We start from the raw sequence: 18,177 nt of genomic DNA, 5'->3' as shown, positions 1-18,177 counted from the left end.
CACTTTCTCCAGCAGTTTGAAGCCTGCAAGTTCAGCGTATTCCAGGAGGCAAAGAGGGTGAAATGGAGCACGGGGAAGTGCTCCAAGTCGCTGCTTTTTAAACAGAAGCAGAAGGACCCTGAGCCGGGCGAGGCACAACTTTCTCCCAAGGAGCAGCAGCTGCAAAACAAGGAGATAACTAAGCAATATATAATCCCCCACCCTTCGCTAGTTCGGTGCCTGTTTAATTTCAATGCGCGAAACGCGGAGTTGACATAATTAAAAGTTAGCTCACCGCAGTCTTCGGGGGCGTTCTCCGGCGGCCGGAGCCCGGGGGCGGCGGGACCGGCGCGGCGCGTTTCAGCACCGCGGAGAGCGCCTGCGGATCGGCGCCGCCCGGCCCGGCCCGGCCCGGCCCGGCCCGGCCCGGCCCGCTCGGGGGTTAATCCCCTGCCCGCGGGGGCGGCTGTTGCCGGGGCTGCTTCTGGGTTTCTCAGTGCCTCTCCCTCGCATAGCTGCTGTCCTGCGAGGCTGGCACCGCCGGAAAATACCGTGGAAATCGCTTTGGGCAACGACTAGCAATTTCTGTAGCAGCCCCTCTCTCTTCTAGCTACCAAAGGGCAGCATTAAAAACAATCCGAAGCATGAAATAACATACAGAGGTGAAAGACAATATTTCATTTTTAAAAAACCAAAACTTTTTAGCAAAGTCCTTAAAGTCTCTCACATACATTCACACACATTAGTAGTAGTAGTAGTAGTAGTAGTAGTTGGTCTGCAAGGGAAAGTCCGAGTAAATATAATTCTGGATAGACGTTCTGCTGCTTGCTGTGTGTCTTAAAGCAAAACTGCTTCTGTGCTGCACACACAAACATATCTCTTTTCATTTTTCTCTCATGATAATAAAACTTAGGATTGAACTGATGAGCAAAATCACCGAATGGACATTTTCTTTCAGAGCTTTCAGCTCTGAGGGGATCATCTGCAAAACTCAAGAAAACCTGAATGGCTCAAGTTTGAACTCTCCTGTCTTTTCTTGTCCAAACACTTCCTTTCCCATGATTCCTAATACCTGACCATGCACGCACACACACACACACACATTCACACAAAAGGCTAGCAGCTAAAAGGTTATTTTACCCTAATTCATGTGCAGTAAAATGTATTTTCCAATTAACCAAATTTGCCGATTTGTCCCGCTTGGACACTCTTATAATTTATAATGTAAAAGTGTTCTTTCTTTATCTAAAGACCAAGGTGACTGCTTTTAATTTTCTGTAACCTCTTTACACTTGATGTTCACCAGACTCATAATGTTAATTGGCTTCATATACGGATCATCAGTTTAATGAAGAAATAAATCCTATGTTGCTTTATGTCCCTCTGTTTTAACAATGATTGCTTTAATGAAGAATGTGACGTGTTTGAAATCAAAGCTGCAGGAGACATTAGAGTTTTTTTATTATTATTATGACTGAAATGCTTATTTAAGGCTAAAGCCATGAGGTTTCTGTATTTCAAAAATTTGTGTTTAAATTGCTTCCCATAGAAAATACTGCCATATTCTACAGCAGAGAACTTTTTCTTTCTAATTGCGACCAGAGACTAAGTAACAGAGTTTTGTAATATAAACATTCCAGTTAGGTTAGTAAACTATCTCTGAGTAGAATTTATACCACTGCAGTTTTCATTCAGAGTTTAAGTAAAACCCCTACTAAGTTCAGAGGGAGTTACGTCTTCCTAAATAAGGATTCTTTGTGGGTAGCAAATACATTTCTTTGTTGTCCTACTGCATTTTCACTGCTCGCATGTGGATGAAGAGAAGTGTGAGGGGGAGAAAGATTATTAGTTCATATACAAAAGCTCTGGATTGCTATAATTTATTTCTCCTCAGGGGAATTTTAGGATTTTGGGAGCAAAGGTAAAACGCAATGAAAAATGGGCTCCTAGAGGTAGGTGACTGCAAATCAGAGCATCAATTAGGCCAAGCTGGAAAGCAGCAATTAGACCAAACTGCATATGCCAGTTATACTAGCAGGTTTAAAATATACAAAGCAAATGCATTCTGATAACTGAACTTTTACATCCCTGGTCCCACTTACAATGAAAGTAAGCTGCCTTTCTTTCCTCTAATGGGGACCGGATATACTGGATATATTTTTTCTCATTTAAAAACTGCTGTCTGGACTGAAGTTACATGGTTCTTAGACAAGGTAACAGGCAACACAGAAGAGGGAAGTAAGTCTCTAGTCAAAGCCTAGGCCTGGGCTGAGCAACCAGCATACTTGGCCAGAAGTTTCAGGGCATGGCAGGGGAAAGACAGGGGAGAGGAAGAAGGATATTAGCTTAAATTGCATACCACTGAAAAGTCCTTCAGTGTGCCAGGCCTGACCCATGACCTCCTAGGTCTATGTCCCTGTAATTTTTATATTTGCTTAACCCAGGGCACATCGAGTTTAAACTAGACACACACACACACACACACACACAAAGGTAAAACTTACTGAGCACTCTCATGTAGTTATTTTGCCTGAGAGTGCTGTGTGTTTGCTTTCAGAGTTAGCCAGCACTATACTCCTACGGCCAGAGCTGTATGAATATGCAGAAGATAGCCCATAAATTGTACTTCATCCTCCCTCTCCATGGAGAAAAAAAGATATTCTGTGGCATCTCTAGTGGCACAGAGGATTAGTCTGTCAGGAAGCTTTATTCAGTAGCAACAGTTCTCTACCTGGAGCTATACCTTTACCAAACATATGCCTGATTCCTTTGTTGCTTACCGTTTGGAGTGACTCAGAGAGCGCAGACTTGGGCAACATCAGGATTTTCTGCAGCAAGACAGCACTGGCTTTCAGCAGGAATGTTGGGGTTTTTAGTGAAGATGCCATATAAAAATGTTTCTTCTTAGAAGTGCTCTCTCCCTCTGAACTGAGTCTTCTAATCAAGATTTGTGAGAATGGCTTTCATGGGAGCAGCTGTAAGAGTGAGACAAAGTAGCAGCATTGTTTCAAGGTAGGAAAATGAGGTTAAGAAAGACTAAATTTACCCAGTTTTTCCACACTGGACAGCTACTGCAGAAGAGAGCAATGGATTCAGAGCATTTAAGTTAATATGTTAACCATCTGACCTTTCCTTTGGAGACTTTTTTGCTAGAAGCTGCTGCTCTGGCTTCCTGGAATCCAGTGTTTTTGGAAATGTAACAGATTTTACAAAAATGTGGATGACATGATTATTGGCATTATTTACTCTAGTCAAAGACAAAAAGACGATTTGCCTAAGAGGAATGCAGAGCTGCTAGAAGTTTCAGAGCATTGGAGTTTAGAGTTAAAAATTGAAAGACACGTGATAGCTCACATTAGGTTTGCACTCTCTTGAGGTGGTCCTTATTTCACCATGAACGTATCATTTTATCTGGAATTTTTCAAATGCTTGGAGTCTACAGGACCTGGCCCTTGAAATTTACGTCAGTTGTACTACTCTACATTCTTTCAAGACACCTATATTTAGGATAATAATCTAATATTCTCAAATATAGCTGCTTAGTGTTAGGTTCTATATCCATATAAAGCCCCTAAAACAATGACCCGCTTTTCAAAAATGCTGACTATTGTAAAAAGACTACCTGAGGTATTTCAGACACTCTGAAAATAGCTCATGTTTTCTAGAGACATCGTCTCTTGACTTCTCCAAAACTTCTTGTGTGAACAAGATAAGAGGAATATGCTTTTTAGCTGAATAAACCTGCCTCATGTCTCTTGCTGGGTACACTGATGGTCCAATGCTATGTTTATGCTAGTTGGATAGACATTTTGGTGCTGTCATGGTCTTATTCTTGGCCAAGTGGGATACAGCCAAATCTTTGTCTTACTATCAACAAAGTAATTCCTTGTGCTTATTCTGTGAAATAGCACAAAGAAGGATAAAACCATGCGTTCCCTCTCTTTTTTCCTTCTTCTCATGGTGGATGAATGACATTGTTAATCTGTAACACCTCAGTCCCTCAGACTACCTTTCCAACCAGATGCCAGCTTAAATGAAACAGTGGCTCAAGTTCAAGTCAAGTTCATTCTTGCCCCACCTCTTCACATTTGATCTATGAAAAATAGAACTAGACTTTTCTCCATCCAAATCCCTCTAGAGGTATTTCCAAAGATCTGGATGCTTTGGGCCAGAGTATTTCTAATGAAAGGCATTACTGAAACACCACTGATAATGGTGTTTACTGACGTTCAGAGATTTGTTGATTGAGAGAGCGAGATGGAACCATTTAAACAAGCTGAATATTACACAAATGAAGGGAAGGAGAAAATCATAATACGTTCCTTGGACTTAAGAAAAAGGCAATCCAGGGCCATGCAAAATTTAGAGGCAAGGTCCTAAAGCATTATAAAAAATAAGTCAAGTTGAGATACCATCCATGCAGCCTTTCACCTCCAGCTTCAAGAATCTTATCTTTTCTAACATATTTTCTTGACTCAGGACCACAAAGACCCTCACCCTTTCTGTGTCCTCTGCCTTATTTTCTTACCTTAAAATACTGGCCAGTCTCTGCTTCACATACTTTGGAGTATTTGATGAATAAATCTGGAAGGTTTGAGATGAGGTCTTACACAGGAACAGGTTATCACACATTACAGTACTTGCAAAGTCACTTACCTATCCATGGAAGAGGCATAAACTACCTTGTAAGCCTATGTCTAAGTAAAGAGAGTCAGAACAAGAGTTACCACAAAGTGAATTGCTACTGATAGGGTGCGGTGAAGAAGATGCTTGGTGGCCTTGAGGAGCAAAGGGCTCTGAGCAGCTGATGGACTTGTTGTGCCTATGGCTGGCCTTGTTTAGGAAGCAAGTGGTATTCATGAGCTGTCCTCTGATAAACAACAGAAGTGGAATGACCATGGTCATACTGTTAATCAATTTATTTGTGCTGGCTGGCTGGATGGGAGCAGAGAACCTTGCTGGCACTCTCTAGGGTATATTTAGAGTTTGTAACATCCAAATTCTCTCTCTCTCTCTCTCTCTCTCTCTCTCTCTCTCTCTCTCTCTTTTTAATCAAGGTTTATTTTCTCAGCCTGTCTTTGGGCAAGTTTACACTTTCAAAGTTTTGTGTTCATATTTTGTATGTGCATTTGAGCTATAATCGCAAAGCTCAGAACATATATCTCTTGCAACCCAAAACCAGAAGGAACTTGTTCAGAATATTTTCATTATTTTATTTTTAAACTGGAAATGTTGAGCTGTGAACAGTGAAGCTGTTCACTGGAAAAACATCAGTTTTCGTGTAATTTCCCTTTTGACATTTTTGGGGGAAAATAGAAGTTTTGAAAATGATAAAATGCTCCTGTAAAGAAAAAAATCCCTAAAACTATTTCTGTTTACAAATGTAAAATTAATATTACTGAAATCAGAATAAAGAATTATAGAACTACCAAATATTTCAATCTATAAAGTTTTTCTTACCGCTTTTTGGCATACAAGAATTCTGAAATCTGATTTGAATGCTTGATCCTTCTTTGATGCTTTGATTCTCACAAAATAAGGAAAAAACATTTCCTGCCATTCCTGCCTAGTATCAAAGTGACTGAAGAGCCTGCCACAGGAAGGCTCAGCCTGGAGAAGGGAAGCTAAGCAGGGATCAAATTGAGGCCCTCCACTGCCTAAAGGGGGGCTAGAGAGATGAAGCCAGACTCTTTGCAGAGGTGCAGAGTGAAAGGAACAGCATACAACAGTCCCAAACTGCAGTCAAGGAAATACTGATCAGATATAAAGAAATACGTTTTCACACTGGGAGTGGGTGAGCACTGGAACAGGGGCCCACAGAGGTTGCTGGATCTCCACCGTTGGAGATTAGTAGCTCAGCTGCACAGGGCTCTGAGCATGACTTTGAAATCAAGCCTGCTTTGAGCAGAAAGTTGAACTAGATGATCTCCAGAGATCCTTTCCAACCTAAATTTTTCTGTAACTGCATTCGTGAATAAGTTTTGATAAATCAAGCTTAAGTGTATTTTATGAACGTCAAACTAAATCAGCTCTTCCATTCCTCAGACTTACTGCACAATCCTATTCTTTTAGTAGTATGTAAAGCAAAATTTTTAATCAATACATGGAAAGAATGTCCAGAGACGTATTGGGTTATCTAGTTAGTTTAGTTATAAAGAATGGCACATCTAACACGCTTAAGGCATTATGTTTTAAACAGAGATGATGCCTTAGAAAATGCATGCTCTCTTCTGTCAAGAAACCAGGGTTTTAACTCCTAGCCCTCTATTCTTTTTCTCACATCATCTTCCGTTCTAATACTGATTTTGTCCTGCGGAAACCTCAGCACCTTTCACTGATAGCCTAAGAAAGTTCCAGTAGTAACATGGGAGTCTCAGAAGTAGCGATGGAGCCCTATAATTCATTGCTTCTTCTGAAAATTTTGATCTTTTGCTGCCAGTAGCTCTTTGGCCTGTAGGTCTTTCTGTAATAGTTGTGTGGGCACTAAAGTAATGTTTATTTCAAGTTTGAATTTGTGTCCTTGTTGTGAAGCTTTTCCTGTCGGGAAAGCTGGACCAATGCTGAGCTTGATTTAAATGCAGGATATTCTAGACACTTTTTTTGAAATTATATAGATTTTTTTTGTCTATAGCTTTTGAGGGCATGGTTCTGTGACTATCAACACTCGCTTAGCAAATTCAGTAGCAAATTTGATGTAGACTAGGTATGGGCAAAGAATTGTATTTCTTCCAAGCTAACTGGATCACATAGTGCAGAGTTGATAGTGACTTTTAAGTTTACATACTGGTTTTACATTGCCTGACAATTCTGTCTGACCTGATAGTTCAAAGTTAAAAAAACCAAGATTTTTTGAGCAGATCTGAACCAGTAGATTGGGATTTATGCCACAACAATGATTTATGTTATGAAGCCATGGCACTTTTTGATCCTAAAAATGGATTTACAGTATCATCAAATCATGGTTGCAGTTAAATGCCAATTGCTTTTCAGTAACAGGTAATTTTCCTACTTGCAGGCAAAACTTGCAGCTCTTGTTTTTCACACAATAAAACACAGACTGTGATAGCTCTAAATTAGGGCAGTTAGTATCTGCATGAACCTGTACCCGCACATATCCCTGTGACAACAGAAATTTAGCAGACCCTCTTATTCTGTGAACGGCTTCTAGCAATAAACCCAGGAAGAAGAAAGAAAACATTTAATAAGCTGCTTTAAGGCACAATTGTCTCATTCACCAAAGGTCAGTTCACACCTGCTAACTGCTCTCCCTGGAGGTGAGCTACACTCAACACCAGCAGGGGACAAACGGCCTAGGTGTGACATATTTTTGTACAGAGCCATTGAAATGCATCCCCTGGATGTGGCAATGTTCTCAAACTAGCCCTGAGCGCTCCACCTCGGTTGTGGGTAAGTGGCACCATCCCTTGGGAAGTGGTTTAGGATGAACCAGGAGGGAGGATCACGGGTGCATGTAAGAAGGAACAGATATGCAAAAATACTTATGTGTACATATTTGCAAACGGGTGCACGTGTGTGACCTTAAAGGATCTGGACCTCAGCCAGTCCAAGGGCCTTATGATAGGCACTCAGCTTCTCTCCTCTTTTCAGCAGACAAAGCTCCAGGGCTATGAACTAAATACTACCCTCTGCAGATCTTTCAAGTAAAGCACACACATGCCATTTTTCCTGTAAGGAGTGTAAGGCCATAATCACAATAACTACCCCAGTCAGTCTAGACACAACTCAGACCATTCCTGACTGGATGCCCCATGGTGAACATCCTTTTCGAGGCCCACAGCATAGAGAGAATAGAGGATGGGTCTTTCAGCTGGTTACAGCACTGCATGTGCTCCAGCTTCCTCAAGCAGCACATTTAAATTAGCCTCCCCCTCACAAAGGAAACCACCCCCAGGCCAATCCCTTCTGCCTCTGCAGCCACCAGGACATCGCCAGCATATCTCTCCCCACGCTTCAGTGCCAATGAGCATGTTCCCATTAACAGCGTTACAAGGAGCACCACAAAAATCCCTTAAAACCTCTCTACAAGCAGGAGATCTATGGAAGTCTGCTCTCTTATGGATTTGTGCCCCTTCTGCCATTAGCTCTCCTCCACAACATATCAGGTCCCACCAATATCCCACTGCAGTGCTGCCCTGGCCTATAGGTTTTGTGCTCTCCCCATCCCATGCATTAATTAGTAAGACTGTTCACACTTGACATACCTGGGTCTCTCTACTTCCAGTCCTGGGCCAGCATTTGTACTGCGGGATGGGGCATAGTCCCACAGCTTTCTCATATGGCTGGATTCTCTTGCAAGGCACTGAGTCTTTCTGCTTCTGAAAGCCTGCTTTCCATGGGTCTGGGGGAGTAAAGGGTAAGTTGTGTGATTTACCAGAGGAAAATAATGGACATCATACTGACCCTGTGCAGCAGAAACGATGCAAAGACTCATGATCTAGGAGAGAGCCAGCCAGCAACCCTGAGCGCGCAGCTGAACACATGCAGATTCACCAATGTGAATGGGTACTAGAGCATGTCACTTCCAGTCATGACTTTAATATAGGGATCTCCTCTGTATACCTCTGAATTTCAGTCTCTTGGGCGTAGACAGCTCATGGTGGTACCCTGTGTATTACATTTGCAGTCGCTCCCTTTTGTTTCCGCTATTTACAGGGTGAGCTCCTCAGGGCTAGGTGCGTTCCTAATTGGTACCTGCACAGCATCTATCCTGATGGGGTTTTGCTATTGCTCTCACTTTCTCTAGTTGCTGTTGTGATATAAAAACAAATAATAATAGATAACCTGACTGCATCACTGGTCCTTTTCCAGACTGTCCACTCTAAAGACTAACCGTATTCCCTCCAAAACCCTAGCTGTTGGTTTTTTTTGCATGCCATCTAAACATATGATGCTGTGATTAAACCAGGACTCCAAAATGCAGCATTTTTTATTTTGGTATTCTTATTTATTCCAGTTAAATAATAGCAAGAAAATGAACCTTTATTCTGAAAAACAGGACCTGACTTGCGCTTAATTGTTATTCTAATTACAAGGCCTGGCGTAGTGTAAATTTTTTCCCTTGGCATTATTATGAACCTCATTTCCTTACAAAGTCCAGGATAAACAATTCCAATATATTTTGTTTTAATTATCAGGGTTTAATGGGGCATAATGAGACTATGTTGAGTGGTGCAGAAAAAAATAATAATTTAATGTGCAAAACTACTGAGTGCTTCTGAGCTTGACTGTGCGTATTTCACCTATTGCGGTGCAGCACTCTGTTAGCTAATATTCAATGTGCCCATCATTTATTTATTAATTATACCTGCTTTTCAATGGAAAATCTGCCTTTTTTCCTGGCATCTGAAACAAGAGGAAACCCATTAAGATATCCTGGAAAAAAATGAGTAGTTCTGAGTTGCGCAGTGAAGAATGCAGCAGATACGGAGCTGATGGTGCTAGATTTGTCGTGTTACAGACGTAAGACTGGAGCGTGTTGGATGCAGAAGCTGTATCAGCCAGTATGTTCCAAATGCAGTCCTCTCAGCACTACTTCACAGTGAAAACTTCAGGATTCAGTTCATAGGAACCCTACTAAAACAAGCATAGATAACGTCTGCCGAAGTCACCATTCAGAAATGACCCTGCCTGGACTCTCACTATAGACATATTTTCCCAGTCCCAAGCTATGGTTCCTACAGACTTAATATGCCACAGACACTTCTGCAGTAAAAGGGAAATACAGCAAACCAGCAACCCGGGAAATAAATCAGTAAGGTGAGGTTATGACCTTTTAGTCTTTCCAAGTTTCTTTGCCAATAGCACTGAATGCAATGGCTGGGAGTGGCTAACGGTCCCATTAGCCCAAGTAGCTAGCACTACCCAGCTACTAGGCTTGTATTCAACCTTACTCGACTGACCACATATTAAGATTGTTGTTTCTTTTCTACGCAGACATTTTATCCAGGCAAAGAAAGATTTTGGCCATTTGCCTGGGAGACCTGAACACCAGACAGTGTGGTCAGCACGGCAATGATGGATTGTTTTGCAGAAAGGATGAACGCTTTGGTCCTGTCATGCTGGGCACATGCAACAGGCCTGAAACTTTCAGATGTACTGGACTCTCTGTTCCTGTGCTGTATAGCTCGCACACCCCCAGTTCTACCGGGGGTGTGTTGGATGGAAATACAGAAGCCCTATCACGCAGTTTGTTTCTCTGGCTTGGAGAAATCAACCCTTTTATCCTATCAGAAACAAGGCTTCTGAATGCTCCACTGTCTCTTCTAACCTGGACCGAGCATAGAGTCCTTTGCCCTAACTGCATTGAAGTCCAATGCCTTCACCCTGAGCAACTGCAGTCCTACTCTTTGTCACTGTCAGGGCTGTTCTGACATTGCAGTGTCTAAGGTCTGCTGGCTACTTACAACAGACTCTGTCACCTTTCAGAGAAGAAGTTTCGCGGGAGAAAACCCTTTTCTCCACACTCACCCATGCACGTTTGCACAGTATCCTTTCTAATTCTTGTCTTGCTCAGGCTCCTCCACCCCACGCTGTTCCAGGCTGTATGTCCAAGTAAGTACGTCTGGCCTAGGCATACAGGACACAGTTTTCTCACCCACATATTATCACCTATGAAATAACAGTATTTCTTTTGTATCTGCTTTCTAACTTACTGCAATTTTAACGAAAGCAACCCAAGATAGCACAATATCTGTGCAAATAAGGCTTTACACACCAAGAAAATGGAAACCATCTCAGGGATGTGAAGTTCACAAACACCAAACGTGCCCAACCCTAAAGGGCTTAATCTCCATGCCTCATTCACGTGAGAGTTACAAGAAGCTTCAACGTGACTTTCACCTCAGGAATAATTATTGGATCCTGCCTGAAGGGAAACTTATTTTATTTATCCATTATATTCTGACATGGAGGCAGAAGGCTTGATTCAACGCTCATTGAAGCCACTGAGAATGACCTCTTTTCCAGAAAGAATTTGATCCACAACTTTAAGAACAAGGTTCAAATACAGAGTGACAAAATAGACCAATTTTACATTATATACTTTTATTTGAAAATATATATTTGGGTTTTAAATAAAATAAATGTATTAATTACAGAAACCAGTATTTACAGAAAAACATTTACATAAATATTTTTCTGGTCTTTTTCCCCTCCCCCCCATGAAGTTTCTACCCATGGGAGGTGTCACATTCTGTCAGGTGTCAGCCTTCTTGAAGGAGCAATGCAGGCAAGAAACCTAACTGGCTTTAACTTACAACTCAGTGAGTCGACTGAGGAACTGCAAGGGGCTGATTGCCTGCATTAAAATGTAACAAGACATTAAGACCTCAGGGGTCCCCTTCCATGCCTGTGTCCTATGTGACAAGGAAGAATGAAAGGGAAGTATCAGCAAGTATCTCCCATCAAAATTTCCTTAGATATAGGACCAGAGCAGCATCCAACATGTTCTCACAGACCTCCAAAGTTTGCTCTTTTTCTTTCTTCCTCCTATACTATATGGGTTCCAAGCCAAGCTGACAATACCACTGTACAGCCACTGTACAAATACACACTGAAGGACAGATTCTACTGCCGCACAGACAACCAAACCACCACAGCGGACCATGGTGGAAGAAAATGAGTACCAAGACAGGCACTGGCCGGCCCTTCACTATACAGAAGAGCAACCTTGAGTCGGAGGTCAGGTTTCCTGATTTCCAGATAGCTACTAGCTATGTGTTCCCTTGGATTTCTTAGTGGCCAGCAAGTTCCAGAGGGACTTACAAGGATTAAGTCCCTTTGCATTTAGTAGAACTGTAGACAGAAGAGCAGGGTGAAGTGCATTTCTGGTAAATGCATAAACTGCAGATGGAAGAGGCCTCTGACGAGCGCTCTGAGTTAACACTCATCCTCAAAGCTCTGTGTAAGAGCGTATAACCCCGTTGGATCATGCAGCCAAAGCTGAATAAGGTTCTGTTACTGAGGGACCTGTGCCCCTGTCTTGGCTTGAGGCAGGAGGAGATGCTTGTGGAGGTGCCTCAATATAGTAAACAGGACCTTAATTTGAACGTTCACTTAATGTGTTTGGATTCTGTTACATAACAGGTTCCAGTTTCTCACGGCTTCCCCTGGCTCTTAAGGCAGTTAAACTGCTTTCCATGCAGGTCGGCACACCCACTAGAAGCCCATGGCTCTTTGAAAGTCAGCCTTACACTTCTTTCCACATGGCCATGGTGGGGGTAGAAGGATTTGAACCACAGCTGAAGCTTTTGGCTCTCTTGCCCCATAATCTGAAATGCCATTTCCCTTGCTATCTTCAGCAGCAAATGGGGTACTGAATCCAGGTACACACCAAATGCAGACAAAAAAAAAAAAAAAAGGAGGCCCTGTTAATGGCATCCACACCTTGTTGCCACCATGTCTTTATAATTCTTAAGGACCACATTCTCTTTGTCATCAAAGTAGAGAAGATTGAGGGACTTCAATTCATCTGGCACACAGCACGGCGTGCTAACCTCTTGAGACAGTTTAAGCGTATGGACTATGGACTGGACAGTGGCATGGTTGGTTGCATTTTGACTTTCTCCTAAGGGAAACAGACAGGTTCCTCTGCAATAAAATGCATTGTATCCACTTGGGTAAATAATCCATCCTGACCAGCCAATAGCACGGAAATCAACATAGAGTTCCCTTCGGTGACATGTTGTTACCTGGCTTTTGGTGGAAGGCAATGCAGCAGCCCGAGGTCTCCTGCTCGTGCTTGCATTGCTGTTTTCATTGACATGAGTTTGGCGAGGCACATGTAACAAAGCGTTATTTCTGGCAGGGTTCAGCACTGTTTCTGAAAGGGAGGAGTTGTATGTTAACCTTTCTCAAAAGAAATCAATTTATTTTTTAAGTTCAGTGAGTTAACTGCTCTACAGGAAAGTCTACCTCATGAATTTACATCAAGGTCTTCAGAGCAGATTCTAAAATGACAAACTATGAAAGTACTGAAAGGGGTGTATATTACATTACCATTTTAGCTGTATTTCACAAACTGCCCATTTTCCCCAAAAGGAAATTATTTTGTGGCCTGAAAAAACACAGCTCAGTAGAAATATAAAGTCAACATCCCATCCTAGTATCCCACACAAAGTTTACTACTGATTAAACCAGGCTGTAGGATTTCACTGCAATAATTTTCATTTGAAAACAAAACTAAGCAGGTCGGCCTCATTTTTAAAATCAGTTTCACCACCTGGCTCTTAATATCCATTCAAGACTTACCTAGTTTCTTCCCAATATGAAAATGCAATCATTTCAAAAGACAAAACAAAATCCCTCCAGACACGAAACAGAATCGTTTTTGCCCTTCTTCCCAGCTCTTCCTCTTGATAGCATGTATCATGCTATAAAATCCAGTCTTACTTGGTTTTAATGGAAGACCAGTGGGAGAGGTAAGAGACTGTTTTGTAATTTAAGGGATGAGGGCGTTGTCTTTGATGAAAACATCCCTTAGTCACAATGCTAATTAGTCACTGAAGTTAAACAGGTGCTTAAAAACTAAGCCAAGGACAGAGAGGTTTAAATTGCTTATCTAACAGCCCTTTCCACTCTCGAAAGCTGCACTCAATAACTCTAATTTTAGTTGCATTATCAGCATTTTCACAAAGGTTTTCACGTCACTGAAGTTTCTAGCCTAAACTGAATGTACAATTTTCACCACAACAAATATAAAAGAAAAAAAAATTCCTGTCCCTTTACAAGCCAAATAAATCAAACTCAGCTTTGACTATTTCCTGCACACACTTTTTTTTTTTTTTTTTTTTGAGGGCAGAGATGACTTAAAGATGTTGTGTGACCCGTCAGCAAGACCTGTATCAAAGCAAACTCTGGTAAGTGATACAGCTGGATTGGAAGACAACACTGCAACAACACTGCAAATAAATACTAAGATGAAGTATATATCAGGTAGCAGAAGGCAACAGAAGATGAATAGGGATTTCATATTCTAAAACAGACCTGCTGTTCTCTGAACCTACTTGTGGAAGAGGGTACAAAGCTGGAAGACCTCCGTTTGTGACTGTTGGTGAAGAGGACAAGGAGAGCATTTCTACTCTCCTGCAGAGCTCCCTGGCTCTTAGCAAACTTCACCAGGTTGTGCTCTGTTCTACTGTTGAATACATGTGTTGTAGTTATCAAAAAGCCGTGGTTGGAGCTGCTGTTTCCAACCCATTTGGAAACCTAGTAACAAAAAGGAGATGAGAAAATATTGCTTCAACAATCCCATTACAGCATTAGGATTAAGGAATGTTTATGTTGAGAAAAGGGAACAGGCTATGAGAGGGTAAGAACACACATATTATCACAAAAGTGAGGCAACAGTATAGTTAAGACTGAAGTGAGTTTAGTATTTAAGCCAATAATTCAACATTTACAAAAAAAATACAGTATATCTACCCCCACATTATATTTACAAGAAAAGATTTTTTTTTATATAATTTACTAGTGAATAGATGAATCTAGGCATTAAACTTAACATTAAAATTGAATCTTTACCAGCTTTATCCAGATCTTGATTTTCCCTAGTAATCTTAATTATAGGATGATATGAGCCCTCCAGATTTTCCATAGCACTAAAACTCATCCAAATCTCACACATACATGGCATTTGAAGAAATGAGCTTGCAATCAACCAAATTTACTTTATCTGATTGTTATAACTGCAGGCTAAGAGATAAGGCCAGGCCATTCTCAAGCAAGGCTACTATGACCTAAGATGCAACTCTGCTAATCAGCCAAGCACTCTGTTGAATCTATCTTAAAGGTTAAACAATTAAAATACTCTATCAGAGATTATAGATTTAAACCTGAGACATCGTTTTTTAAAAACACTGTTTGTTCACTACTGAAAGGAATTCAGATACTGATAGTTTAAGGATATCTACAAAACAAATCTTCAAACTAACAAATTAGGAATTTTACAGCTGAAGTTAAAATGAAAAACAATCCAAACATGATAAATTCCAGAAACACAGTATTAAAGCACCAAAACAACCACACATCTGCTCTGTAGTAATACCACGAGGATAAGAAAGAAAAACTAAAACCTACTCTTGCCCCACAAAACGTCATCTACTTTGGCAGCATAAGCACTAACGTGTTTCAATCACAGTGACATATTTGGTCTCATGTCCCTATTGACTGGGTTTTGGTTCCTCGATTCTCATCATGTCTGTGCAGGGAGCAACAAACAAAATTTCTCCTTTAATTTTGGTAGCACCACGTGTACTTCTGAGTGTAGAGAGAAAATTTCTCTCTCTGTTGCTGCTCTAGAACTTGGCTTGACCCAGCATAAAGGCAATGGCGGAACTGTGAGCTGATCACTATCATAACAGATTTTGAACTCAAAATGGAAGTCAATTTTCTCTGCTTACTGTCTGTGTGACATTGAACACCTCCCAGCCTTCCGTGTACAAGGACAATAATCTTGATGCGATGAGGTGTTTTTTCTGTGGCTTACTTCCACTCTCCAAGAGTTCATACACTTCCACCTTGAAAAGAGCAATGCAACAAAACAGGAGATGAAAATAATTTTTTTTTCAGCAAAAGGATGAGAATCGAGATTATACTAATTTCTGCCACATCACTGCTGGAAAGCTATTCTGGGGCTCCAAACTAGGCAAAAAGTTGCTTTTAGCCAGCTTAACAGAAAAATAAGTATCGGTACATATATCTACTGCTGGATGTGTTCAGAGGTAGGGTACTGGACCATATAGTCATTCTGAGTGAAACCTCTGTTTATCTGTCATACATATTTAACTTTAATCAGCAGCTAATTTTTGTGTTAACTAAGAGCTAAGCCAGCACCACAAGCACAAGAGAAACTAACCCTGTCTTCTACTCATCCTGGGGAGGGGGGGTGACCCAAGCATTTGTGTGATAGTGGTGAACTGCACTAGGAAACAGATCCAAGTAGAAACTTTTTCTTTTTTCCTCCTTTCTTGCAGATTACTTTTCATGTGGATTAGGGAACTTTTGTGGCTACTCAAATGCTTCTGCGAGTACAAGGAAGGAAAACTGCAGGGTGGGAACAAGACACTGAGGGGTGGGGAAGGAAGAAGCATTTGCTTACTTTGATGGCTTTTATTGCTTGTGGAATTACAGCCTAACAAATAAGAGTATATTTATTTTCAGATCATAATGAAAATATGAGATGTGCAGCATAGCATTTGTAGCTGCATATAGCCCCTAAGCGTCAGGAAAATAGTATCAAAAAGAAGTATATGCACATAGAAAGCTATCCTGACCATCCCTTTCTCTTTTGAACATCTGACACTATCTACATCTCCTGTTACTCTGTGCCTGTGGCCTCAAGTTTGCAAGTAGTCTGACTCCAACTTTTGGTAACGGAACAGATGAACTGAACTCCAGAGTCCTTATCCACCCTATATTTCCATGAATCCCTGTTATAATAATTAAATAATGATTATTATTATTTGAGGGTGGCTCAAGCAGACAACTTTGAATATGGGTTTCAAAATATCTTAACACTCAGAAAAGTACAGTTATGGTTTGAACTCATTTTTAAGCAAAAATGCCCTGTCACTTTTGCAAAGCTAAAACTGTTGATTGCGTGATGACTTTGACATCTTTAGGGATAGCTTATCACCAGACAGTGAAAAAGGACAGCATACTGCCTAACCCAAAACCTTGCACCTACTTCTTTGCAGGCCGGAGGCAAAGAAAGAAACTGCATTCTACTTTGAGGATGATAAACAAGCAAACAGAAGTAAAGCAGGTATATGTGGTAAGCGGTTACACTTGCCACTTCTCTCTTTTTCATTTTCTTTCAGTAGTATTGACAATAAAAGCACAAGCGAATATTTAATTGACAGATTATTTCCCCACTTACTTTGCAAAAGTGTTGCAAATCAGATCGCCTAGCCATGGCTTTCTTCTTTAGCTTGAAAACTCTGAACTCGGCTTTCAGCATCTCTTCGCCTTTCTCAATTGCGCTGATGTCAAAGTAGAAGTGATACTGATCTAAGCGAACTGGGAAAAGAACATGCTTTAAGAACAACTGGAGTTCTCACAAGATAAAACGCACCAGTGTGTTTTCCGTAGTAGTTGTCAGATCTGTTCAAAAGCATGTTAAAACTAGTAACAGGGGACACGAAGTGGAAAATAAAAACGGCTCCCCGCAGCAAGCCCCCATAAACCGCTAAGCGAGCGGCATGGAGGCGCTTCCCCGTGCGGGAACCGTGCAAAGCACGTTGCGGGAACAGGGAAGCGGCTCCCCCGGGGCTGCCCGGCCCCACGGGCCGCCTCGCCCCCCGTGGCCCCGGCCCACCTCGGTCCTCGAAGCTCCGCACCACGTTGCCCTGCAGCAGGCCGGGGGCCCGGGTGATGCCGTTGGCGTCCGCCACCTTGTTGAAGAGGTCCACCATGAACTGGGGCGGCTTCTTGCGCGGCAGCACGTCGGGCGGCAGCTCCTCGATGTCGAAGACCTCCCGCAGCCGCTGCAGGGCCGCCGCCAGCACCTCCTCCCGCGGGCCGGGGGCCAGCGGCAGCCCGGCCGCCGCCGGGGGCCGGCTCAACAGCCAGGACAGGGCTAGCGCCAGCCCCAGCGCTAGCCTCGGCCTCGGCCCCGGCCCCGGCCGGCGGGGCGCCATGGCCGGCTGCGGCCCGGGCCGGCGGCGCTGCGCGGCCCCCAGGGGCGCGGGGACCCTGCGGGCAGCGACACGGCCACGGCCACGGCCGGGTGCGGGCACGGCGGCGGCTGGGGCTGCCCGCCGCCACACCAGCGCGCACGCCCCTGGGCCGGGCTCGCGCCCGCGGGCCGCGTCCCCGCGGGGCTGGCCGCGCCCCGCGCCCCGCTCCTCGCCCGCCCGGGCCATTAAGGCCCGCTAAAGGCTCAGGCGAGCACCGCCGTTTTGTTTGTTTGTTTGTTTGTTTGTTTGCTTGCGCCAGGCTTATAGCCTCAGGTACATAGGTGGACTCAACCAGGCTGCAGGAACTACAGCTTGTGGTTCTGCTGGCAGTCTCTAATTCAGGCCTTAAAGCCGGCCCTAAAGGGTGAGGGTTTAGGAACCAAGTCCTGGTTTCCGCTATTACAATGCGGCAAGAGCAGTCAAGTTTCCAAGTAATTAGGGACTGATGGGGTAGGAAGGAGAGATAATGCGTGAACATATGTATTTTGAAAGTATTTTTTTT

At 42.7% G+C, this 18,177-nt stretch overlaps 1 protein-coding gene across 1 annotated transcript; it reads right to left on the bottom strand.

Annotated features, from left to right (window-relative positions):
• Positions 1–11,118: 11,118 nt before the first annotated feature.
• On the bottom strand, positions 11,119–17,861 carry LOC138067866 (bone morphogenetic protein 2-like). Its single transcript, XM_068951166.1, has 5 exons — positions 17,315–17,861; positions 16,877–17,016; positions 15,399–15,515; positions 14,004–14,205; positions 11,119–12,820 (listed from the first exon to the last, which is right to left on the bottom strand). The coding sequence occupies exons 1-5, from the start codon at positions 17,859–17,861 to the stop codon at positions 12,369–12,371; spliced, it is 1,458 nt and encodes a 485-aa protein (XP_068807267.1). The 3' UTR covers positions 11,119–12,368.
• Between the last annotated feature and the right edge of the window lie 316 nt (positions 17,862–18,177).

This window comes from Struthio camelus, chromosome 7 (assembly GCF_040807025.1).
Source record: "Struthio camelus isolate bStrCam1 chromosome 7, bStrCam1.hap1, whole genome shotgun sequence".
Classification (NCBI taxonomy): domain Eukaryota; kingdom Metazoa; phylum Chordata; class Aves; order Struthioniformes; family Struthionidae; genus Struthio; species Struthio camelus.
Note: the sequence above shows the minus strand (reverse complement) of the source record. Positions and strands in the feature narration are given on the sequence as shown.

Excerpts from the sequence above, each read along its gene's own strand:
- LOC138067866 (XM_068951166.1), bottom strand. The coding sequence starts at position 17,861 with ATGGCCCGGGCGGGCGAGGAGCGGGGCGCGGGGCGCGGCCAGCCCCGC. Across the intron at positions 17,017-17,314 it reads GCGGAGCTTCGAGGACCGAG|TTCGCTTAGATCAGTATCAC; the intron begins GTGGGCCGGGGC and ends TTCTTTTCCCAG. Across the intron at positions 12,821-14,003 it reads CTTTGTACCCTCTTCCACAA|AAACAGTGCTGAACCCTGCC; the intron begins GTAGGTTCAGAG and ends CCTCCCTTTCAG.